Source organism: Equus quagga, chromosome 13, assembly GCF_021613505.1.
Source record: "Equus quagga isolate Etosha38 chromosome 13, UCLA_HA_Equagga_1.0, whole genome shotgun sequence".
NCBI classification, from domain to species: Eukaryota; Metazoa; Chordata; class Mammalia; order Perissodactyla; family Equidae; genus Equus; species Equus quagga.
The window spans coordinates 28,633,821-28,661,043 of record NC_060279.1 but is presented as its reverse complement, the minus strand read 5'-3'; the positions used below and the strand labels follow the sequence as shown (position 1 = coordinate 28,661,043).

Here is a 27,223-nt window from a genome sequence, read left to right as displayed (position 1 = left end):
ACTGAGCCTAGCTCAGTCAGGCAGGGCTAGTGGATACGTGGCCTTATGTGTAGTTTCACTGTTTGCCACCCTGAAAGGAGCACAGTATTCAATGAAAAGAAACCTCCTACCAAGGAAGTGGGTTAAACTGGAGGGAAACGTAGAGGAAAATGCTTTAAACCAATCAGGGGACTATTTGCAACTCTAGTCTACCATCCCATTACCACCTCTCATTACATATGTGCCACTGTGGTATCTTACTAGAGAATTTGGAATAGATTCCTCTCGTTCCCACAGGAAAAAAAAAAAAAAAAGCATGCATACAGGTTTATTTTCCAATCACCTCTACATATCCCTCCTCCTGACCAGCCATGGAAACAAAAACAAGCACATTCACCTTTTACGTTTCCCAAGGGTTAACCTACCAGTGAAAGGTTTACTTCTATGACAACTGTTTACCTTCAAATATTATAGAAGGCTGGATTACAAAAGAAAGCATTTGTAAACTGCATGAAGTTGGAAGTCAGTTTATATTATACAGAAAAGATACACAGTATAAAATTAGAAGGTTTGCTTGATTTTCTACAAGTTAAATCCTGAAAAACTGAGTTCAAAATAACACTTAAACATGAAGTTGATCTGCTTTACAAAACGATCTTTAATGAACATGGTTCTTACCCTGTTAGCTTTGTACTTTTGCAAATCACTCCACTCTTTAATTCTTTTCTCAAGGCTCTCACACCAGAAAAAATACTTAATTCACCAAGACAGGAGCCTATTAAAGAAGTCCTACAAAGAGTTCCACTACCACATTCTGAATCATTCCCTCATTCGGGTGTTCTTAAAAATATATTTTAATATCTTTTTTTTATTAAAATAAAAAGGGTGAGAGCACAGATTACAGAAATGATTCCTAACATTTCTAAAAGTTTTTAACATCTACCAGTCTTGTCATATTTCAGTTCCACCTGAATATTTATTTATTCATTCACTGAGTACTACATTATGTGCTAGACACGAACTAAGGAGCACGACTGAGATGGGGACCCAAAGGTAGTGGAAAGAGTGACTGGTTACACTTGCCTCTCTGTGTGATTAGCACACTCATGAAAGTTAGCACGCATATTTAAAGTTTTTGAGCTGCCAGCAAAAACATAATTAATCTAACGAGTTTAGTTTTATAACGCAATATAATACTAAAACTAGGAGTTGGGAAAGAGGAATTCTAATCCCGCCTTGTTGATATGATGAGGGACCTTGAGCCTGGAAGTTATTTAGTACTGGAACTCAGAGTGCTCATTTCTGAGATCAAAGAGCTTGACCAGAAGATCTCTGAGGTCCCTTCCAGGTTCAACACTCTCTGACTTTATAGAATTTAAATTGATTCTGAAGCTCAGAGCGGTGAATTTTAAGTTCCTGCTTTAGAAAGAAGAGTGACACCCAGTGGAACAAAGTCAGAAATACACTGTTTGGTTTTTTTAAAGCTTAGTAGCTATTTACAATCCAAAGAACTATTTCTGTTACAGTTTAGTAGCTATTTACACACAGCACACTCAGAGAATACTAGGACAGACAAAGGTCTTAAATGAACTAAACTAACTCTATTTTCAGAGTCAGAAGGAGTCTTATTAGGTCTACTAGCTTAATCTCTTAAAACTTGTAAATTTAAGACATCAGCCTCTGTCTATGACTTGGCATTAGATATACAGATTAATTTCAAGAGAAATGACATCTTTATAACAGAAAATCTCCAACCAAGGATAGGGCATGTCTCTTACGGCAGCTCTTCTTTTTAAATCCAGATATTTCAAATTTATATGTAGTCTAATTGGTTTTTGTCAGAAGCCTATATGGGTTTTTGCTTTTGGCAGAAAGGTCTTTCCTTCACATCAATATTATAAAATTATTCTAAATTTTCTTCTAACATCTTTATGGCTTGTTTTGCTTCCCCCCACCCCCACCCCGAGGAAAACTGGCCCTCAGCTAACATCTGTGCCCATCTTCCTCTACTTTATATGTGGGACGCCTGCCATGGTGTGGCTCGATAAGCAGTGCTAGGTCTGCACTTGGGATTTGAACCAGCAAACACTGGGCTGCTGAAGGGGAACACGTGAACTTTTAACTGCTATGCCATCGGGCCAGCTCCTCATGGGTTTTTTTTTTTTATATTTAATTTTGTAATCCATTTAAAACTGATTTTGGTAAGAACTTTGAGGGAGACATCTTAGTAGATTTTTAGTCAGTTATCTCATTTTTTCCCCCACTGATTCAAAATGCCGTATTTTTATATATTACATTCTTATAAATACACGGATTTGTTTCTGACTAATCTCTTCTGTTCCATTAACCTGTCATTCTCTTCTGGTTTCAGTACTACACTCCTACTTTTTATTTACAACCCATACTACTATCTGATAGACTGTCTCCAACCCTCTTCCCTCATCATCATCTTTTTTCAACATTTTCCTGGCATCTTTACATGTTTACTCTAAGCTTTATGATCATTTTGTCAGATGTCCCAAAATAGCCTCATTGGGACTTTGATCAGGATTGTGTCACACTTTAATTTGGGGAGAACTGATACCTTCACACATTTCCAGGAAAGTAACATTTATATCAATATTTTTAAATTTTCCAAAGTGTTTCTTAGGTCTTTCATGTTTCCTATCTATTTTATTCCTAGATACACTATATGTTTTCTTTGCTACCATAAAGGCATCTCCTACATCATCATCTATGCAATTAAAAAAAATGTTGAAAATGGGGCTGGCCCGGTGGCGTAGTGTTAAGTTCGAGCACTCCACTTCAGCGGCCTGTGGTTTGTAGGTTTGGATCCCAGGCATAGACCTACACACTGCTCACCAAAGCATGCTGTGGTGGTATCCCACATACAAAAAAATAGAGGAAGATTGGCAACAGATGTTAGCTCAGGGCCAATCTTCCTCACCAAAAAAACCCAAAATGTTGAAAAGAACTATGCCAAGGACAGTCTTGTTACATGGCATTACAAACCTCCCTCTATCTAAATATCAGTATGTTTGTGGGCATCTGAGCAGTTATTAATTGCTTTTATTGCCCTTATCCCCAATCTGCATATTTCCATCTTATCCACAAGACTACCATGATGAGATACCTTGTCAAATGCCTTGCTGAATCTAAATCTGCTATTTCTATCATACTTCCCTTACCTACTACTCCAGTATCTTTGTCATAGGAAGAAACTGGGTTAATCTGATCAAATTCAACTTGATACAATGAATCCATCCCAGGGCTAGTGAAGATCGTTCACTTCCCCAGGTACTCACAAATCATCCTCACATATCTTAAACTCTCGTGATGGTCAAGCATACAACACTACTTCTAGAATCAAATGTTGCCAATTTAAGAAAAAAAGTGTGTGCAGGATAATAATTTAGTTGCTTTAGAGAGATGAATGGTTCTAAAATATTCAAATCATTCTAATAAATCTAGTTTGACTCCCGGAACATACAGTGACAGAGAAAAGGCCATTTAAAGCCTCACCATGGTTGAGAAAGGCATTACCTTTGCTCCACAATCTGCTCCTTTCTGAATGCAAAATCCAATGAACCGTGGGTCTGCCACTTTTACTAATATGTTGTCAACACAATAGACATGAATGCTCCAAATGCCTCTTTGCTCCATATCCTCCACAATACTCTGGGCTGCAAGAGCCCGATAGAGACCACCATTCCCATCTAGGAAATAAAATAGCCCATTAGTAGCACACCAAAATCCATTATGAAGATAACCCAAAGACTGTTGAATGTTTCCAAACTGGGGTGAAGGTCTCTGAAAACCATAGATTCACATTACAGGGCCAAGAAAACTGAATATCCATAAGGAAAGTGCTAGATGTCAAAAAATTATACGACATGATTTTGAAGGTAATTTAGCATTACGCATCCAGTAGATAACATTGTTAATATAAGATCAGGCAACCCCAAAGACCATATTTTTCTTTTTAACTCAGTTTTTTAATAATATAGCCTATAATACATTGTGAAACACAAAATTCTTTATCAGGCAATGATTATTTCATAACATTTCAAGTTTTATGAGCATTTATATGATTCAAGTTAGCTCTGTATTTACGGCTCCAACACTGAGGATTTTACCCACCTCAAAAATAAAAACACATGCGCATTTTACACAAATAATTTAAGAAACCAGATTAACATGAAGGTCTATGGTGATTTAAACTAAATATACGTTAAGAGCCATTTCTTTCTCCTATTTATTTTTAGTGCTGCCTTAATGTACGTCTTCCATCAACGACCTCAGCCACAGCTTAAATGATGACAAAAAAATTAGACAACTTCCCAAAACAGAGCTAAGAACAGTAGATTCTTCCATTAATTAAAAAGAATTAAGTAAGAAAAAAGGAATTGAGATGAAATAAAAGCCCACATGTGGAGGGCACCACTGTTTATTTCCTTTCAGCCTCCCCTCCAAGGACAGGTTCACACAGATATGAATCCGTCAACACGCTGATTTCTGTAGCTGGGAATCTCACTCAGGGTCCATGCAGGTGGACACAGGCGGCATGCTGGCCAACTCTACAAATGCCGTTGACAAGCTACAATGTGCACGCGCCACCCAGAACTGCAGAGCGGTGGCCCTGATCACAGTGTGCAGTTTTGTATTTCTCATTCTTTTATTTAACCCCCTGAAACTATTTCTCTTTGTCATTTAATACCTCCAAACAATTATTTTAATACTGTTTGAGAATTAAGGTACAGATAAACTATAATTGAGCCTCTTATTTATTAAACAGCAGATGGTTTCCAATCTTTCACTAGTGAAACTGCTGTATATAAAATATTGGGTAAAGAGAATGAACACTCTGCTGCTCAAATTGCTCTTAAGGGCAGACACCCACAAAAAGTCTAAAAGCATATCCATTACACCCACAGAATTTTCACTTTTTAAATAACCACTAAATTGTAAAAAAATTAAAAATATTAATTTTTTAACATCTGAATCACCATATTAAAAAGAAAACCAAAATTTAATGATTTGTGACTGCCATTTCTAGTTACCATTAAATAAGCATGCTTACAAACCTGGAGCCATAGAAACCTTGTTCTTCTCTTCTAAAATAATTTTCCCATCAAAACTCATAGCAGGCAGCATTCCCTGCTGAAAAAAGATTACATTCTCTTTTTTTAAACCAAAGTACTTGTGCTTTGTGAAGAATTCCTTTGTAGATTCCATTGTTCTGCCACTGGTCATTATATACCTTGCAAGAGAAAGTAGAGCTTCTAAGTCATAGTGCTATGTAAGTTAGAGCAAAATAAAGTCTGGTCTATTTCCTAAGCTAAAGACAACCTTTGAGAGCCGGGCTTCTTGTTTTGACTTCCTTCGTCCTTCTGGAGAAGGTAGCATTAGCTGCCCCCAAGAAGAGTTTCTTTCATTTCATCAATCCTTATGTATCAAATAAATCTATATAATCAATTACAATATTAACAATCAATCAATCAATATTAAACATGCCTCCTGCAACAGGGAGACTATAACTGGCTCAAGTAAACATTTTAAAACTCTGTGAAAAGTATATTCTAAATCAAAAACTCCTACTCCAAATAAATAGGGAGGAAAGGGTAACATTCTAATGATCTCTTATGGTTCTTTTCATTACAATTTTGAAATGGAATCTGGGTTTTGCTCACCCTCTATTTAAAATCATAAAAGTGATGATTTAAAAATCATAAATAATAAAAATCATAATTATACTCTCTGTTGTCACAAAAATCTAACCCATGCCAGTGGGCAAAGGAGAAAAATAATTCTATCTAGAACTACACTCAGTGACTGCAGTAGCTTTTGCTCTTACTAGAACGTAGATGACATATAAGGAGGGATTTTTGTCTGTTTCGGTTGCTGATATATCCCTAGCACCTAGAAGCAGGCAGTCAATTAATATCTGTTGAATGAATAAATGAAGAAAAGGGTATAAGTTCCCACTAGAGTAGATATCTGTCTGTTTAACAAATTATCCTGGGTATTTTGAACTTTGGGTACAAAAGGTTTGGGCGTGATTTAGAAGATGGGAACAGAGATGGCTAAATCACTCTGCATACGAAAAGAACAGAAATTCTGAGTTGTAAAGAGAAAGAAAAAAATCCAACATGATAGTGGGAGCCAGGGCTGTCAGTAGAATGTGGCTGCTTAGAACACAAATGCCCCTCAAAAATCCCCAAAGGAATCAAGATGAAAAAAACTGTTCACAGCAGGCCAATATCCTTGTTGAGAAGAGCTAGAAAAGCTGGGAAAACTACAAAAAGCCTATTTTTAAAGGCATCAGAAAGCAAGAGAAGCAACATGAATTGGAACTAAAATTCAAGACAGTGAGAATCTTTCAAAGGGGAGCTAAGGATATGCAGCTGCCTTTTCCTGAGGGTATGTGCTGATCTGGGGGAGTCTGGGCTTGGACCAGGCAGAAGGACAGAAAACCCAGCGGAGCTTTTGTTCGTCACATGGGGCTGAAATAACAAGATGAGGGACCTGAGGGATCCCAAACACACAGCTGGTTTCCTCCTCAAAACATGCTAACTTTCAAAGCTGCTCTGGGCCAGAGATTAAAGTGCTAAATCAAAAACTTCTACAAAGCAGAGCAGAACTTCCCGTAATCTCTTGGTGCCTGGGAGACAAATGCTGGCCGAGACAGGCCCTGAGAACATGGGATACCAGCAGAGACCGAGAACCCAAGTGTGGTCCCAGCAGAGAAGCAGCGGAGCTTTCAGCTGCTGTGTGTGGGGGAAGGGTGGGGTTTCAGGAGGGCTGGCTCGCCTGGGACTTAAGGACATGAGTTTCCAGATGAGAGAACTCACTAAGTTCCCAGAGCAGTGACTGAAAATAGACCCAGACCATGCTATCATGAAATTTCAGATACTAAAGATAAGAAGACACCCTACATGCTTTCAGAGAGAGAGAGAGGAAAAAAAAAAGATTGGGAATCAGAATGGCAACAGACCTCTCAACAGCTATGCCAGAAATAATAGAACAATGCCTTCAAATTTCAGAGGGAAACTGCTTTTCAATCAGAAATTTTATACACAGACAAACTACCAATCACTGTGAAGTTTCTAGACTGAGAGAACCCACTGAGTATCCAAAGGTACTGAGGTAGAGATGTTAAAGTTGGCAGTGAGTATATGTTGCCCATTAAAGCTATGGCGATCGTCTATCCAGCTATAATACATATTACTTTTAACATATATAGTAAATTACAGCTCCCAAGAAAATCAGTAATAACAGGAAATATGTCTGCTTATGAATAAAGTATATATGGATTTTGAATGTTATAAACCAATATATGTTCAGACACTCTCCCATAACGAGACATATCTTACCATGGAATGATGCATTTGTTGCCGTGATATTTTTCAGCCAACTGTTGAAGCTTCAGGATACGCTCTGCTTGAATCTGAAAAAGTGTCTTATGCGATGGCAAACCAACATCATACATGCCCTTGGGATATGCAACACCGAGTCTTGTTCCCTGCCCACCAGCTAGAAGAAGAACTGCTACTTTGTTCTGAGAAATCTGGAAAAGTCCTAGAAAAGAAAATACTTGTATCATAAAACCTCTATAATTCAACACTTAGGATTATATATTCAAAGGTAGCAGCAAAGAGTCACCCTATCTGCATAAGGCGTAAAGAACAAGAATCCACATGGAATCATGTTTGACTATCTTGCTAACAAAAACATTTTTTTTTTCTTAAGACTGGCACCTCAGCTAACATCTGTTGCCAGTCTCTTTTTTTCTTCTTCTTCTTCTCCTCCTCCCCAAAGCCCCCCAGTACATCGTTGTACATTCTAGTTATGAGTGCCATTGGTTGTGATATGTGGGACACCACCTCATCGTAGCCTAATGAGTGGTGCCATGTCCACGCCCAGGATCCAAACCGGTGAAACCCTGGGCCACCAAAACAGAGCGCGCAAACTTAACCATTCGGCCACGGAGCTGGCCCCACAAAAACATTTTTATTATTAAAAAATTAAATTTATATAACCCAATCAAACACCAAACAATGACTAACATACTTTAATGAACTAAAAATTTTTTCCCGCTAACATTGGAAGGCAAAGACAAGAGATGCTACAAATGTTTTACAAGTTCTTGACTGCTTATTAGATGTGCCAAGTCAAGAAAAAGACAGGATAAAAGAAGACCTAGGCTTCAGGATGAAGGATGATGCTATTAAATCATCTCCAGCCCATAAAGCAATAATAAATAACTAATTAATGAGCATGCAAACATACCAGGCAAGCTACCATCCAGCAAACATAAATAAAAGACACCCTCAGTTAGAAAAACAGTAATGGTTAAGAAGCCAGGTTCTGAAGTCAGGAAACCAACTCAACTGAATGAGCTTAAGGGATTTACCTGCAAAAGGGCATTAGGAGACTTTGTGGGGTGATGGAAACGCTCTATATCTTGACAGTGGTGGTAGTTACATGGGTGCATAAATTGTTAAAAACTCATAAAAACCACTGCATTTTATTGCACTTAATTATACTTCAATAAAACTGATTAAATGCCTTTTATTTTTTTTTTAAGATTTTTTATTTTTTCCTTTTTCTCCCCAAAGCCCCCCGGTACATAGTTGTACATTCTTCGTTGTGGGTCCTTCTAGTTGTGGCATGTGGGACGCTGCCTCAGCGTGGTTTGATGAGCAGTGCCATGTCCGCACCCAGGATTCAAACCAACGAAACACTGGGCCGCCTGCAGCGGAGCATGCAAACTTAACCACTCGGCCACGGGGCCAGCCACTAAATGCCTTTTTTTTTTAATGGGCCATCTATAACAGTTCAGAAGGACATAAAACTCAGTCTTTTTGTTACTGATTTACTTCTGTCTGGAAGCCAGTCAGTTTTCACCAGTTGAATATTCAGCAGTAATAACCAAACATAATGCTTGAATAAAAATACTATTCTTTGAATCAAAATAAATTCAAGATGGATTTAAGATCCAAATGCAAATAAATGAAACTGTAAATACTATTAAAAGACAGAGGCTCTCAGTTTGGATTTAAAAAAACAAAACAAAATCTTGCCATATCGCATTTTTAAGGGCCACCTCATCACTCTAAGGTAGACAGTCTCAGCACCACAAGGCAGAGCAGCTTGCGGGAAAAGGCAACATGGACACTGGGTCTCTGGGAAGCTGGAAAAGCTGTAAAATGTCAGATGGGCTAAGGCAATGGTTGATGGGTTTTGTTCCTGTTTTCTGAATTTCATACTTTCGTTAAAATTCTCAGAAACTCTATGAACAAAGCTGGCCACTGTTCACATTTGCAAGCCAACCCAGAGGGGGCAGTGGTGGCCAGTATCAATTATTACTATTTTTTTCATATCCTTAGGTAATGTGGGTTTGTCTAATTTACTAACTTTGTGCTCCAGGTGTTTTTGATAGATTAGGCTTTCCTAAAGCTAAGATACTAGTACGTCAAGAACTTAAAGAAATATTCTAAATAAACCCATCATAAAGTGAGAACTGTCCCCCGTCCTGACTCTACCACCTGTCTTCATTAGTAAACACGCACAGCCCAAGGACATTATTCAGTGGCTACGTTTTCAATCAAAAAATTTAAAAGCACATTAGATATTTCTATAATCTTCCCCTTTGATATGAAGCTGACCTTAACTACCTGAGACTTAATTTTCTCTCTTTCTCCTTTTCCCGAAACCAGAATGTTGTTATTTTCTCCAAAGCATTTCACTGTACCTTATCAGAGTTTAAAAAAAAATAAAATCAGGGAGAACATTACACCTCAAAGTAATCTAAGAGGTAGGTATAATTTTCTCCATTTTAGAGATAATAGGCTCAGAGAAATTAAGGGTCTTGCCCAAGGTCACATGGCTAGTAAAGGTGAACAAGGATTAGAACCTGACTCCAGGGCCTACTCACCAGGCACTCCACGGCCCCCAGCAGTCTCCTATCACACTCAAACATTTCACAGACACATTACAGCATCATAATTTTGAGAGGTGTACACTTCCCTTCATATTTCTTTCTTGCCCCTTCTTCTCCTTTCCAGTGAATTCATGAGAGGTTGTGCTGCCTTTTTGAAACCTATCTTACCCCCGCCCTACACAAATGGAAAAGTGCCCACCTTCTCCAAAACTTGCCAAACACTGACATTTCTAACAGCACTCCAGATCTGTATCCGCCTTAAGCAAGCCCCATGACCACCATGCAACAAAGACAGACTGAGATGAAGTAATCTGGAGGGAGCAGAGACTAGAAGGCAGTTTTGAAAAATGTTTTACATTTTATTACTCCCTGCATTATCAAAGAAACTATGGTTTCGAGGGAATACATTTAATTCTGCTGTCATTCACCCAAAAAGCATTATTTTAAAATATAGGTCCACAATCCCTTACCTAACCCTGTAAGTCAGCTTTGTTTTAGAATGCAGAACTCTTTGAAGTTCAGAAAAAGAATATAATACACATATGTTATGTTATATCCCCAGCAGATCTGAGACAGCAGCCTGTAATCACATTACAAGGGATAAATTCAGGTCAGTTTTTGCTACAAAACAGGTTTTGTACCCTTTTAGAACTGTAGATAAATAGCTTCGTCCTGTCTGGACCCTCACCTACCACTAAAGGTGTTGAATCAGAAATATTTCTAAATATCTTCAGAAAAGTCCCCGAGAAAGGGCCCAGCCAAGTGGTTAAAGTTCCATGGGTTCAGATCCTCGATGCGGACCTACTCCACTCACTAGCCATGCCACGGAGGTGTCCCACATACAAAACAGAGAAGACTGGCACAGATCTTAGCTCAGGGCTGGTCTTCCTCAACCAAAAAAAAAAAAAAAAAAAAGAGGAAGATTGGCAACAGATGTTAGCTCAGGGCGAATCTTTCTCAGTGGGAAAAAAAGTCCCTGATAAATATCTGGACACAGAGGCCTTTGTTCTGTTTGTACTATTTACTTTCTTCATAGGTCATGTGTTTTAAGTTGTTTTACTCTTAATGTGGCTCTAGTCATCCTTCCAGACAGCTATTTTTTTTTTTTTGAGGAAGATTAGCCCTGAGCTAACATCTGCCACCCATCATCCTCTTTTTGCTGAGGAAGACTGGCCCTGAGCTAACATCCGTGTCCATCTTCCTCTACCTCATATGTGGGACGCCTGCCACAGCATGGCTTGTCAAGTGGTACCATGTCCACACCCGGGATCCAACACATCAAACCCTGGGCCGCTGAAGCATAACGTGCACATTTAACCACCGTGCCACTAGGTTGGCCCCTTTAAGACATCTTACTTTTCACCTTTGGCCCAAAGGTAAGTTATTTCCCTCAGCTACGTTACCTGTAAAACTCCCAGTCAACTGTGTCTCAGCTGCTGACCTGATGGCCATCCAACACCAAATAGTGTATCCAGAGGTTCTAACCAGTTACCCAGATATCATTGTATAAACTTCTCTCTTCCTTGGATCTGTTCCCCACACTACTGCTTCATTCATTTTCCAAATTTTCCATTTTTTAAGCCTTGCTAACCAGCAGCTCAGTGGCCTCATTCTTCATTCAAATAAGTGGCACATGTTTGTTTCCTAAGTCCCTGTCTGCCATACTGTCTTCAATTCCTTCCATCCATGGAGCTGAGAGCCCATCTGATCACTACATCTGAAGAGCAGCATTGAGATTATGCCTGCCACGTGTACATTTCCAGGCAAGTCTCCATTTACATCTCATCTCCATCTAGCCACAACTATTTCAATGAGCTATAACACCACCCATATATATTTGCAGTAAAAGGTTTCTGCATTAAATTCTTCCTGCTTATGCATCTCACTTAGGGGCAGAGACAAACAAGAGGAAAGAAAGCACTCCCCAGATGCCAAGCTGCAACTCCAAGCCAGCTGCAATTCAAGAACTAAATGCGGCTACAGCTGTTGTTAACAGCATCAGATTGTGTGTACACTGGCTGAAGAACTCATCCACTTCATCTGTGTTACCACAATAAACCTGCAAGGTTTATCCAAAGTATGTAACGCATAAATTAGTATCTGTCTTATAATAACTGATAAAATACTGCTTGAAATTAAGTGGGCCAATAAAATGCAGTAAGCCTTTTAGTTATATGGCATTAACACATGATTTCAAACTGTATTTGTCATAACATAAGTTTTATATTGGCAGCACGGCACCTATCTGAAAAACAGTAACAGATTATAAATGTACCTAATGCATGTGACACTTAGGAAATTAGGAACTTCTCCTATCCCAAAACAACTTCTCAAGAAATATGAAAAAAACATGAAAAGTACATCACTGTATCGTCCTTTCCATCTTTTCATTATAGGACACAAGAATTAATAACTTTCCTAGAGAGGGCACCTAACACAGGCCAAAGCAGAGGTTAAAAAAAAAAAATCAAGCCAGAGCAAGCCGTTTCCAGAGCTGGAGAATCTCTCTCTCCTTGGAGAGTCTTGCACCGCAGGCCCTACAGATCTGAGCACTTTTCCTGATAATATTTACGTAAGAAAGAGGCGTTTACAGTGACGTGTCACGGATCAAATACTTCCTGAATGACTTCCTGCTTGGACTAGTTCCTCTCGTACACTTTGATTTGGGCAGGTGTCTGAAACAAGGAAGACAGCACAGGTGCTTTTGAAGTAAAGTATTGCCAGAACTTTCCATTTAAATTGCCAACACTCTAGGAGACAGTGGGGTAAAGAGCCTATTCAACTGGTGGAAATAAAGGAAGACTGTCCAAGAAAGTTAGTCAGAGGAGATATTTTAAGTCTTTAATATTTAATCACCTTTTACAACTGAAACTATTATTTTATAGATTAACTATTTCCCTAAAATTTTAAGCACAAAAACAGACTAGTAAGAGAAATCGCAATTTGAACCAGCTATAGATACTGGGGGACTATTGTGAATTTCTTTAGGTATAATAATAGTATTGTGAGTAGTAAGAAAATGTCCATGTATTTAGAGATGCATCCTGAACTATATGAGGGTAAAAACAAATGATATTCGAGATTTGCCTTAAAATACTACAACAGGCCCAGCCCCAGTGGTCTAGTGGTCAAGTTCATCATGCTCTGCCTCAGCGGCCCGGGTTTAGTTCCCGGGCACACACCTACACCACTTGTCTGTCAGCAGCCATGCTGTGGTGGTGACTCACATACAAAAAGAAGAAGACTGACAACAGATGTTAGCTCAGGGCCAATCTTCCTCAGCAAAAACAACCAACAAAAAAAACCACTATAGCAAAGAAAAGGGGGAATGGATGAAGCAAAAGTAGCAAAACTTTGATAATTATTTAATCAAGGTAATGCATATGTCAGAGTTTATCATAGTATTTTGTCTCCAAATATCTGTTTCAAAATATGCTTGAAATCTTTCATAATAACAAATTCTTACACAGGCTTCAAAATTATACATAATCCCAGTGTGTGTGAATATGTAAGAAAATACTATAAAATATTACTAGTGAGTATTATCTCTGGACTGTGGGATGGTAGAGATTTATATTTTTTCGTCTGTAATTTTAAGTATTCTCCAATTTCCCTAAGATAAGCATGTGTTACTTTTAAAATAAATCTAGGGGCTGGCCCCGTGGCCGAGCAGTTGAGTTTGCGTGCTCCGATGCAGGCGGCCCAGTGTTTCATTGGTTCGAATCCTGGGTGCGGACATGGCACTGCTCATCAAAAACCACACTGAGGCAGCATCCCACATGCCACAACTAGAAGGACCCACAACAAAGAATATACAACTATGTACCGGCGGGCTTTGGGGAGAAAAAGGAAAAAAATAAAATCTGTAAAATAAATCTCTTCTAAGTACCACTGCACTAAATTTCAGAAAATGTGGCAGAGATAGTGTTATGAATACATTTTCCCCTAAACAATCCATTTACTTTTCTACCACAGAGCCGTATGGTAGATTAAGATCAATTTTAAAAATCTCTCATAGGCAAAAAAGACTAATACTGAATATTTATTTGTTATTATAATATAAATCTGCAAGACTGTTTCATGTTCAGTATAAGCATACATTTCTTTTAATAAAGAACGAGGGGGTTTATTGAGCAAATATAAAATATATTTTCCCAGTGTATCTTCACTAACATGATATTCTCCTCAAAGCTTCTAATTACTTCCCTCAAGATCTTGGTTTCGTAAGAGAGATTTTTCAGTTGCTCCTCTACGTTCCATTTTCTATACCTGGCCAGAACACTTGGAGAGTTAAAACCAGATCGCTCCTCAATAAGGAGCACAGTGGTCACTTTTGTATTTATTCTTACGAAATAATTTACCACCCTAGGTGCTCAAACGTCTATTATAACGTCAGTACCCACCAGACACTTAGAAATGACCATACCATGCTTTTACTTCCCCCATCCTGGGGGGTGGGGGGGTGAACTGTCTTTGATATAATTATCAGGATCTTCCTACTATCTGAAACATTGCATCATAATCTTCACAAGGGCAATCTCTTCCCTCTGATAACCTACTGCAGAAACTTCACTTTGTTAAGAATTTTGCACACACGGGGCAGTTTCTGGCTAAGTGAAAGGATATAATGTCAGTTACAAAGTCTCCTTCTCCACCCCTACTGTTTAAGCCACAAGTAAATATTGTTCCCTTGACAGTAAGCCAAAAGGAAGTTTGCTTTGCACTTTCTTATACTAGACTTGCTTATTATAGTTCTGGATTTTAGTTTAAATGAAAAGTCATAAATAGACTAAAGTTCCACAGACTCCAACAAAAAGGTCAAAAAGAAGACTCAAATTATAAGAAATGTTGATTGTTACTCATGGTCCCCATTATACCAGGTCAAATCTTTGGCTTTCCATAAGAGTCAATTCTAAGGCTTCATTCCCATAGGATCTCAAGGGAAAAAACAGGCATCTGGGATACAAGAGAGTAAGCAGAGGCCTGTGCGGCTTTGGTTTGGAAACCCAGGGAAGGAGGGGATTACTGAATCTCAAGTTAGCAGAGGCCTCACTGTTACTAAAGCTCTCCATTCAGAAGGATCCACCTGGAAGTCACTCTCTCTCAGCTTCGTGGCAGAGCCCTATTCTGAGTATGAAGCTAGGTTAGCCACGAACAAGCATTTTAGATCTGAAAGGGCCCTCCTTGAAGATCATCCAATTATTTTCAAAGTTTCTTAATCACCAACTCCTTTTAAATAAAACTGCATGTGAAGATCAAATACATAAAAGAGGTCAGGGACAACTGCTCCTGCAGTGGGGAGAGGAAGGGACTGGAGAGCTAGCTGTTCAGTATCCGTTCCCTCCTCCCTACAGGAGACAGTTTCCCCAGCAGTGGAACCCCAGGGCTCTTTGGAAGGAGTCTGAAAATCAGTAAAGCTGTAAGCCCAGAGAAAGATATGGGGAGGTATACAGAAGACTGATAATGGCGGTCATCTTTCATTTTTTGTGGGGGGCAGGGAGTGCCAAAGAGTGGAAGACAAAATAAAAACAGCCATGGTGTGGGAGACTATAAGGTTATATGTAAAATATTATTGCACATCTATAAAAGTAAGTATGTATGTAACCAAGTGCTAGGTGGCAATGTAAGCAAATAAAAACAGATTTGATGGGGTTATAGGCAATCTCTCCATAGTATTTGTTATTTTGATATTATTTTTGAAATGCTGTCTTTTAAAAAGAAAAGAAAAGCATTAGTCCAATCTGTGGATTCTACAGTTGAGGAAATGCAGTCCAGATTTGACAAAGAGCATGTACCAACACTCAAGGACCTGAGCTGAACTGTTTAGTCCCTTTTACTTACAGATGAGTAGATTATAAAAACCACAACTCTAAACTCCAGCAAAAAAGCTACAATTCAGCTATTCTGCCATTCTCAAAAGCACTAATTAGTACTAGTTACTGGGGACAGATTTTAGGATACATTTCAGAAGAAAAACCATTGGGGCAATTCAACAAACATTGATCGACCAACTTATAACTTGTAAAACCCTGTTCTAAACGCTTTGTGACAAACACAGACAACTGGGACTAGGACGTGGGCTGCTCTTTAAGAGTTTACAATGTTATGATGATGACAGACATAAACAACTTTTATTAAAGAAAACCATGGACAAATAACTCCAGCTTAGGACACTGAAGCAAAAGGCGTGGATCAAGCAGTATGTGTGGTGAACCTTAAAGAATGAGTCTAAGTTCCCCAAGTGGCAGAGTCACTGCACTGCCCAACCCCAGGAGACAGCCTTACAAGGTGAGCCACCTGAGAGAGAAGGGGCAAAGGCCAGACCAAGCTAGGGATAAACATGAGCAAAGGCAGGAAAGGCACAATCCAATGTTCAGAGGAAGGTGAATTACTGGGTCCAGTTAAAATGTGTGGGGCGGTGGAATGGAAAGTAATATAGGAGACAAGATTTGAAACAAAGGATAGGCCAGGTTAGGGAAGGTTTTTAGATTAAGCCAACACAAACTGAAAGACTGAACTTGTGCTTCAGGAAGAGAAATCTAGTAGAAGCACAGAAATTGAGGAGGGAAAGTGACTAGAGGCAAATTAAGACTTGAATGAGAAGAGCCTTGAATCAGGTGCCTGAAATGAAGAGAGAATGGAGGGACCAGCAACCAGAGACAGTGCAGAGGTCTTGGCTACACAACCTGTCACTTTCTGATTGGTCACCATGTGTAAGGTAGTATGAGAGACAAACATCAATTACATGATTCAGTTACTTCAACAATTTTAGTCTATCTCATAACAAACTTTAGAACAAATATTCACATGAGAGTACCTTCACTTTCCCAGGCCTGGAGCTGATCCTGATCCCTAGTGGCACTGCCCAACACCTCTCGAGGGACAGGTTCCATTCGTGCATCCACCTTCTCTTGCTGAGAGGACTGGTTAAATCCTTCAATGGCCTTTTGGAAAAAGAAGTTCAGCTCCTCAAAGTTCATGCCCTGGAGCTCTGCATAAAGTTCTACCTGTTGGGCTTCTTCCAGTTCATTCCAGAACTGCAGCAGGTGTTCTTGCCCAGCTTTGGACAACCTGAGTCTGAGGTCATTAACATTCATAGTGCTCTGGTAGCCAAGCTTTGTGAAAATAGGCGTGTAATTTCCGTACCTGTAAACCTAAAAGAGAAAAGGAATCAACAGTAGGTCACGGTCTAACCTCTAAACCCGAGGAGTTCTTCCTACTAAAAATAAGTACATTTAAAGAACTTGATATTAAGGAGATGAACTTCTGCTTGTCCGTCACAATACCTGTAAGGGATCAAACTTGTAAGATGATACTGATTAGCATTACATGCCAGGCGCTGCACTGAGTACTTGACCTACATGGTCTCATTTAATTTTCAACAACTCTATGATATAGATACTAGTATTACCACTACTTTACAGTTGAGGAGACTGAGGCATAGAGAGGCAAAGCAACCTGGCCAACTGGTAGAGCTGGGAATGTGAACTCCAGGGCCCACACCCTTTAACCATCACATTTAGTCACTTCTGTATTATTCCTCTGACCACTAAGCTACCGATGAAAGAACACCTGACTGCTTAATATTTCAAGTGCTCTCCTTTTATCTCTAATGATGGAAACAACGCTGTTGTATTCAGAATACAACAAAATTCAAGAACACAGGACCACTTATAGTCACGAAAAATACATTTTATTGCAATAGCGACTTCAGCAGACAAGCAATAAAAAGATGTCTATTATCTTTACAAAGAATTAAGCCCTAAAGGGACAAGCAATAGACATAACAATCAATGGAAAAGACAGTGTTTTTTAAGAGCATTCTGTGATAATATGGTAAAATTTTAAAGTGCATAGTACTAAAAAAACAATAGAACGAAGAAATATTTCATCCACTCATCTAATACAGATAAATGCAAGAGAAGACAGGTGTTGTTTAGAAAGAGTTCACAAAGGAAGCATGATCTAGCCATGCCTCAAGGGTTGAGCAGATTCTATAGATAAGATTAGGAACAAGCAGAGCCAGATGGCCATGAGGAGTAAGCATCTACGGGATGGAGAGCAGGAAGAAAGGTGAAGTTTTACGTAGAATGTTTGGAAATGACGTAGAGTAGGGCTAAACCATGAAGAGCCTTGAAAACTAAGCAGAGGAATTTAGCTTAACAGAACAAGGAAGAGTCAACAGTAGATTATTAAATGGGCAGTGTCACCATGCTGTAGAGAGACAAGAAGAAAGACCAATGGCAAAAAATAGATTGTAAGAGGAACAACTAGAAGCGTTGTTAAAAGACAACTGCAGGTATGAAATCCAAAGGCCTGAACCAGATTATCTGCAGGGGAAATAAGAGTGAAAGGGATAAATCTGAGGGTCACTGTAAAGAACCGTCACCACATTATAACTGAAACAGCCTACTGTCTTCTCCTCCTATAAGAATAGCGAAAGGTGATACACACAGCTATTCAAAGCAAAAGTCTGGAGTTCAGCTGAGTTACTTAATTTCCTCAGGCCTCAGTTTCCTCACCTGTAAATAACAGGGGTTAACAATATCTACTTCATCAGGACCATTAAATATCAAACACTATTTACCAACTCAAGTCAAGAGAACTCACATCTAGGACTCCCTGAGGTGGCAATAATAACACCTAACACATGTCACTTACTGTGTGGCAGTACAATTCTTACTGCTTTATAGATACTGGTTCGTTTAATCCTCAAAACTGTTACTGGGCTTACTTTAGAGAGGAAGAAACTCAGCTACAGAGAGAACTCCCAAACTAGTAAAGCGATAGAACTGGGATTCAAATCCTGACAGCCTGACTCCTAAATTCATGCTCTTAACCATTAAGCTATACTGCCTCCCAAGAGAAAGACGACTCTATGTGTGTGTGCGTGTGTGTGTAAAACAGACAGGTGGCGAGAGAGAGAGAAAGGGAAACGTTATTCATACTTTATTTATTCAGAAATATAAACACAACTGATGTTCTTATGTCTGACTCACTTGGCAGAAATGAGTCCACAAGGCAACAGAATCAAGAAAGAAAATGCACAGGACGCATAGAGAGAAACTCTACAGGATGAGTAAATACTTCCCTTCAAAAAGCATTATTACTTTTTATTCTATATTGGGTATGTTGATCCAAATCAGAAATTGCTTAGAAATAATTTTAACTACTGTCCATTCAAAAATAAATTCGAGAAAGATATTATCATCCAACAGAGACAGTCACATAACTTCTAGATGTTTTTTCTTTTAATTAGATGCCCCCTAAAATTGAACTGACAGACTGGCTTCATGATTCTTCTTATAAAATCAATTTAAACTAGATTAGCACATAAGATTGAGTATAACATATTCCCAACTTTTAGTTTGATTTGTTACTTAGCTTTACTTCAGCGATAGAATACTTCAAGTGTGAAATCAATGATACTACCTATAAATACACTTTATGAGTTAGCAATGATTCATAACCAAATAAAGGCTTCCATATGAAATGAAAATGAAACCTCATTAAGTGTGGGACGCAGTTCTAGCTTGCTGTCACCTGAGATCTTCATCCCTACCTCCCCGTACTTTCTTCAGTCTTTCTATCTGCTGAAATCGCACCCATCTTTAAAGGCCCACCTCACATACACTAGCTCGAAGTGAATCTTTATGGGCTTGGGAATCAAACAGAACTGACTTTTATTCCTGGCTCTATCGCTTGGCCCAAGTAGCAGACACTTTGAACTTTGGTATCTTCATCTGTAAAATGGGAATAAAAAAATTTTCCTCTCAAGGTTCAGAGGCATAAATTAAGTAATTCTTACAACCAATGAGAAAATGAGGCTAAAAGAGGTTACGTGACTTGCCCAAGACTACATACCTAGTAGGTAGGAAAACAGGAATTTTAACCCAGATAAACCTAACTCTAATGCCTACGATCTTTCAACTATACAACATCTCTCATAAAAGCAGAGGAAATACTAAGAATTCAACCCAATTCAACCCGAGGTCTCACTTAAAAAGAGACGCAGGGGCCGGCTCCGTGGCCAAGTGGTTAAGTTCGCGTGACCCGCTGCGGTGGCCCAGGGTTCGGATCCCGGGCACGGACATGGCACCGCTCGTCAGGCCACGTTGAAGCGGCGTCCCACATCCCACAATTAGAAGGACCTGCAACTAAGACATACAACTGTGTACGGGGGTGGTTTGGGGAGATAAAGCAGGAAAAAAAAGATTGGCAACAGTTGTTAGGCCAGGTGCCAAAAAAAAAAGAGACGCAGTTCACTTGGTAGTAACCAGCATTGGAGTCTGCAGTCAGACCGGCTGGGTTCATATCCCAGCTCCACTGTCTCCTAATTTTGTGACCTTGAGCAAGCTATTTAACCTTTCTGTACCTCAAATTTTCTCATCTATAAAATGAGGAGAAACACAGCACTTACCTCTAAGGTTAAGAGGATTAATGAGTCAGTACAACGAAAAGCATTTGAAATAGTAGCTGGCACACAGAAAGCCCTCTCTAAATGCTTCTAGCTACTATTAGAGAAGTGAAATTGTGCTCCAGACTACTAAGATATAGCCTCCTGAACATGAGGAGAGCTACGACTTGAGTTGGGCAGTAGAGGATGAAAAGACATTTGCCAAGGATACAAGTAAGAGAAAATGCAGTCAGTGGGAACAGTATGAAAACTAATTCAAGTAAATAAATGTATTCGAGGAACAAGGCATAGTGTTGAGATATGGGTGGCAAATGGCTATAACTAAGGCTGAATTTTTATCAATGTTGCTATTTCTGTTGAGTGAAAGATGATGGGCCCACAACCACTCTTCTCACATATATGAATAGGTTACTGCTAAAGTTTCCTTTTAATATGCAAGGATGCATTAACAGACAATTTGAGAAGGAAAACTATTTAACTTTCATGTGCCATTAATTCATTCAACAAATATTTAACGAGCAATTACTGTCTGCCAAGTCTCTATTTAGGTGATTGAGACACAGCAATGAACCAAGTGACGATGTGCATGCCCACACTGCAGTATAAGACAGACAATTACATAAAATGTCAGGCAGTGCTATGAGACAAGTGCTATGAAGGGAAATAAAGAGGGACAAAGGGCTAAAGAGAAGAGGGGTGATGGCAGGTATTTTAGATGAGATGGTCAGGCAGGGCCTCTGAGACATTTGAGAATATATCTCAATGAAGAGAGAGGCAAGCCCAGTTACTATCTTAGGGAGGAGCATTCTAGGCAGAGGACGGTGCAAGTGCAGTAGTTCCAAGACAGAATTGTGCTTGGCATGTTCAAGGAAGAGCAAGAAGGCTGATGTGACTGGAACAGAGTGACCAAAGCAAAGAGTGGTTGGAAGGAAGGCTGGAGAAGTGAGCAGAGACCAGATCAAGTAAGGCCTTGTGGTCAAGGGAAGGACTCTGGGGTTTGGGAAGCCAGCAGAGAATTTGGAGCAGGGGAGTATCATGGTCTGATTTAGGCTTTAAAAGGATCATTCCACTATCGTGTGGGGCAAAAAAGACTGTAATGAAGGCAAAACTAGAAGCAAGCAGACCAGTTAGGAACTACTGCAATGTAGTCTAAATGAGAGATAACAGGGGCTTAGAGCAGTGGTGAAGGTGGATTCTTGAGGTGGACCTACAAGCTCTGGGAATGGATTGAATGTGGAGTGAGAGAGAAAGATAGGAATCAAGCAAAGATGACTACAAGTGGTGGTCCCATTTACCGACATGGGGAGAGCCTAGGACAGAGGTAGATTTAGGGATATATGTGGAGAGTGGGGGGAATCAATACTTCACTTTTGGTTATGTTATATTTGAGATGCCTATTAGATATCCAAATAGAAATGCTTATAAGACAGCAAAATGTAGTAGTCTAGAGCTCAGAGGTGATACTGGAGCTAAATGTAAAACTTTCAAGGTCATCAGCATACATTATATTAAGTTATGGACTCAATGAGGTTCCCCTAGGCAGTGTAGATACACAAAAAAGCCAAGAAGTCAAGAGACTGAGCCTTGGACACTCATTAGGGTATTAAAAGTCACTTCTATTGATTCATACACGTTTCAAGAGATATGATGCCATTACTTTTGAAATAAAAAAAAATACATCTTGAGGCTGGCCCTGAGGCTGAGTGGTTGAGTTCGTGCGCTCCGCTTTGGTGGTCCAGGGTTTTGCCAGTTCGGATCCTAGACACGGACGTAGCACCACTCATCAAGCCACGGTGAGGCAGCATCCCACACAGCACAACCAGAAGGACCTACAACTAGAATGTATAACTGTGTACTGGGGGTGCTTTGGGGAGAAGAAAAATAAATAATAATAAAAAAAATTGGCAACAGATGTTAGATCAGGTGCCAATCTTTAAAAAAGAAAAAAATACATCATATAAAAAAAGACAGTGGAGAGACATAAGTTTGTATTAAACTATTTTCCAAGGAATGGGGTCTTTCCTAAGGTTTCATCTATACTACTGCTTTTGCCCAGATTTAAGGGATCATTCTAGAGTGAGAGGATCAGCAGGGAACCAGGTAACTGAAAAGTAAGAAGTCTTGGTTCTTGGTCCCTCGCTAATATTTGACCCTATGCAAACCATTTCACTCCCAGTGCATACACTTCCTCATGAAGATAATACAACCAGGCTTTCTCACACACCCTCAAATGAGAGTCGAGAGTGGAGAGTGCTCTGCCTGCTAAAATACACATGCAAACATATAACACTTTAAGATATAAATCAAATCATTAGATACCTATCCACCTTCAGATGCTTGAGAAAATGGATTCATGCAAATAAGACACTCAGGTTAAACTGTGGTACCTGGGCCTAGACCACCGGTCACATGTCCTCATTTAAATAACGTGTAAACGTTTCTAATATAACAACTATACTTTAGTTTTGGACAAGAATAATTTATCTATGACTATTTTTGAGGCAAATAGAACCACTTCCATGCCACAAAAAACAGTACCATTTCCCCATTAATTCTGATAAGAGGTGTGCACGTGTGTGTAATGGTAAGCAGTAGTAAACAGGAGAGTTAGACTAGGATTTTTATTTTGACAACCAAAGTCTGAAAAAGTTGATCTGCTCTAGACATTACAACAGAACTTGATATACGTCCACAGCCTAATACATCTGCGTCAAAAACAATGACAAGCTGGGTAATAATCCACCATTATCAAATATACCTTTATTATAAGAAATGCAGTATTTCCCCCCTCCTTTTCTGGCCTCTTTCCTGCCCCTATCTCTGCTGCTATACTATGACCCAAAAATTAATAAGTAAACCTCTTAGAGCTTTTGAAAAATACTCTTGGGGTTGAGCCGTAACCACTGAATCCTATAAACGCCTGACAGCACAGCCTATGAAGTCTTTCTTAGTCCCAGCTGAGGGAGCTAACTCACTAACAGAAGGAATAGAAACTGCCTTCAGCCTCCGGTCCACCCCTAGTGACTTTCACCTAAAAGTCCTTAAACTAAAAGCACTACATAATGACATATACATATTATCATAATCACTACTACCGGATTTCAAATTCCATAAACCACAGACAAATAAATACAGCACAGCGTCGGGCCAAACCTAATCAAATCTTCCAGAAGCCATATGTTCAGCACACGTGTGCTCTCAGCCCTCCAATCCCATCCTTCTGCCCGGCCAAGCCAGGGGAAACCCAGAAATTTCAACCCTCTCCCACTACCACTATTCGAACGAACAAAAAGTGGCAAGTAGGTTTTGTCCCATTCTCATGTCCCCCACAAGTATCTCCGATCCTTGTTGTCAACGCTCTCAATTCTTTTCCTCATAGGTTCAAGACACCCCAACCCGCTCCCACCGGACAGTTCCAACGACGACTTGCCCCCACTGGAAGTCCCCCAAGCGTGGCATAACTATGCATGAGGCCCAAGCCTGAGAACCTCAAGGCCCCTACCCCCATCCAGGTGCGGGCCCACTCCCAACAGCTTGACAAACCCCATTCCAGAATCCACCCCAAATCTTCCGCTCTCAAAGGCCACCGGCCCATCTGGGGAGTCCTCATCCCACCCCCAGGTCAGACACTCCCAGAGGGTCGCCGACAAGAGAAACGCCCGCGAGGGGCGCGGGGCGGGGCGGGGCGTGCAGGCGGTTTCCTCGCGGGGGCCAGGCTGCCGGCGCTGTGCGCGTACGTGCGCCGCGGTCCACGTCGGCGTGCGTGGCGGGCCGGCCCCCAGGCCGTCCCGGGTCAGGGCCCCGCCGACCCCTCGCGGTGGCGGGGGAAGGAGCCAGCGAGCCGGCTAGGGGCCCCTCACCTCCCTCGACGCGATGGCAGCTCCGCCCGGCTTCGGCTTCTTCGGCGCGGCCACTCATCAGCGTCCCTCGCCTGCTCCGAATATATACCCTCATCCGGGGGGCCGGGGCGGCGGGGCGGGCCGCGAGCTGGGCCGGGGGGAGCGCCGGCCCCGGCCACCCCGCCCCTCTCCAGCCGCGACGAGTGGCTGCCCGCGCGGGGAGGAGCCGACGACGCCCGCCCCGACACGTCAGCGCCGCGAGCTCTGGAGACCAGGCAGGCTCGGCGAGGAGGCGGGGGCGGGGCCTGTGAGCGTCACTCATTCTCTGGCCCAATGGGGGCAGCGCCGGCAGTCCTGTCAGCAGACGGCCCCGCCCTACGGCTCGCCAGCGGGCGGGGCGGGGTGTCCATTGCGCCGGGCGGGAGGGGCGGGGCCGGAGTTTGGCGACGGTGCCGAGGGCCGGGTGCTTGGAGCCGTGACGTGACCAGGTCGTAGCGCGAGGTGCGGGCCGGCGACTCTTAGTAACCCCCTTGGCCCAGCGGCTCGGGGCGCACCCCGCGTCCAGAAGCAGACCGCGGAGCTGGGCGGGGAGCTGTGTCATCCGAGTGGCGGGTGTCTGATCTCCCACGCGGATGGTTGCGAAAGAGCCGCCGATTTCTCTGTGCTGAACTCTGAAGGGCGGACGTGGCGCGCCCTCTGACCTTGGCTAGTTACTTCGCCTCGAGCTGGCCGGGTGCCTGGAAGGGCCCCATACTCTGTCTGTTACATGGTGAGGCGCGTGAAGCGATCCAGGCCCGTTTACTTTTGCACAAACAGGCACGAAAGGAGAGAGGAGATGCAAACAGGTGTTCTGTTAGCTACGTGAGGCAGTGAAAAGCGCGCCAGTGAGTGTGAGCCAAGTGTCAGCTTTGTGTGACTGAGGCCTTGAGCTCCGTGGACCTCAGTATCCAGCACGAAAATGGTTGGACTGGATGACCTCCACAGCCATTGCAGGCCTGGTGTTTATAATCGCCAGTCGTATACCGTCAGTCCTGTTCTATAACCCTGTGTGCATTTCCGTATGCAGATTATATGCTCAGCGCTGTGCCCTTAGAAGCTGTTTACATTTAAAGTTGCGTTGCGCTTTGCCGTTCTTTGCAAGCAGTCCAGTATGTTGAAATACCAAAAACACCTAGATTTAACATAGCACCTTTCTTGAGTGGAGGGACCTCTGCATTTCCTTTATCAATTGCAAGATTACCCACCACATCAAGTAACAGAAAACTTTACACTTGGTAAGTAATACTGGTAGATTTACATTCAAGAGGTTGAATACTCGTCGTCTTTCAGGATCCCAAAACTTCATTTATTTGAAAGATTTATAGTGTGGCGATTAAGGGCATGGGATCTTGACGAATAAAAATGGCAAGCAATAGGATATATCGGAGAATATGAGGAAGCCATTTGGTGTAAACCTAATTCAGCCTGACCTTGTCTTTCCAAAAGGGCCTGACCGTGGCTGTCGAGCATGCATTGTATGTCTGCTTTAGAGATTCCCTATGGCAAGAGCGAAGGCCCTTGAAATAAAGGTGCAACTTCCCTCCCCCTCCCAACGTTGGCATCTCCTTAAGGATTAAGCATCTTTCCTTAGGCTAGAAACTGATTGCTGCGCTCACCTGTGACAGCCCCAGCTCGAGACAATAGATTCGCCTCCTGCTATGCCCTCTGAGATAGCAGACCCACTACCCGCTGTGTCCATCAAGCGTTGTGATGACAGGGCAATCTTGTGACTATTGTGGGAGGGACATTTCAATCATATGTGAAACGTCCTGTATGGGGGTATATAACCACTCTGTATACTTCACTTCTTTGGTGCCCTTTCTTCCTTCGGGAAGAAAGGCCCCAGGCCATGGTCCTCAGATTTCAGCTCAGAATAAACTCACCCAAATTTTCATTTATAGATTGGTTATGGATTATTTTCATCGACAATCTGAAGACAGAATTCCAGCTTCTTTATTGCTTATGATCTTTGGCAAGTTAATCAACTCATGCATCAGTTTTCAAATCTCTACAGACAGTTTTAAAAAATGCTCTTAGGGTTGTTGTGAGGATTAAACCAGTCAATACAAGTAAAGAATGTAAAAGGAGTAAATCATAAATTTTAATTATTGTTATTTGATTGCTTACTCTATGTCAGGTGCTCTCTAGGTCCTTGATAACTTGATCTATTTATCATCATCTGGAAAACTTTTTGTTGTTTGGATCCCTGATACCGTAAGGCACATTTCTCTCAAATCTTTCATAATAACTGAGAAGAACAAAATCACTGCCGTTAATGATGCCCAGGTCCCTCTTAAAGAGACATAGACACCTGCCCACAATGATGTAACTGACTATAGATAGCATTGTGACCTTTAATGAAGGGAAGACAGTTTAAGACAGTTGCTTTCTAAACATTTACTGATTGTTACTCTTCTACATTTCTACTCCCTGAGAAAGAAATATATGAGTTTAGAAAAAGTCAAACTAGGAGACCCAGATTCAAAATCACAGTTCAACTCTTGTAAATTGTGTCATTTAACCTCTAAACCCCAGTTTCCTCCTTTATAAAATAAGGATACTATCTACTTCACATGGGTGTAGTAAAAATTAAATGAGAAAGAATCTAAGATAGTGTCTGGAGTATTACAGGCCTTCTCTAAAATCTTAGATGAATCAATGAATAAAGAGCAAAATCATTATTAAAGAGTCCTTTAAAGAAAAAAAGGTAGAACTGGGGCCCAGCACAAGTGTTTTCAATGAACTATTATAAAATCAAATTTTTGCTTTTACCCTTTTTGCTAAAGTTTTTTTTCTGGTTACTAGACATAAGAAGGCCCTTACTCTCATCTTGCCAGATAAATATCCAGACACTTGTTACATTGGAGAGTTATTTCTGTCCTTTAAAATATTTTATATATAAATGGTCTTTTAAGAGCTAGTGGCAGAGAACATGGCGAGGGTGCTCATTCTGTCCGTGATTATTTAACATTACACTGAAGATACCAGCTAATGCAGTTAGACAAG

At 40.9% G+C, this 27,223-nt stretch overlaps 1 protein-coding gene across 4 annotated transcripts in view; it reads right to left on the bottom strand.

Moving 5' to 3' along the window:
* Nucleotides 1-24,416, bottom strand: part of UAP1 (UDP-N-acetylglucosamine pyrophosphorylase 1) — a 34,852-nt gene extending 10,436 nt beyond the window's left edge. For 3 of the 4 annotated variants that reach the window (XM_046682450.1, XM_046682451.1, XM_046682452.1), the window contains exons 1-5: nucleotides 24,200-24,415; nucleotides 16,740-17,076; nucleotides 7,353-7,557; nucleotides 5,064-5,239; nucleotides 3,523-3,695 (exon numbers count right to left, since the gene is read on the bottom strand). In XM_046682450.1, coding sequence (XP_046538406.1) covers nucleotides 3,523-3,695; nucleotides 5,064-5,239; nucleotides 7,353-7,557; nucleotides 16,740-17,019 — 834 coding nt within the window. In that variant the 5' untranslated portion in view covers nucleotides 17,020-17,076; nucleotides 24,200-24,415. Of the gene's footprint in view, nucleotides 1-3,522; nucleotides 3,696-5,063; nucleotides 5,240-7,352; nucleotides 7,558-16,739; nucleotides 17,077-24,199 lie in introns of all 4 variants that reach the window. The other variant, XM_046682453.1, reaches the window with a different exon arrangement.
* Nucleotides 24,417-27,223: the final 2,807 nt, after the last annotated feature.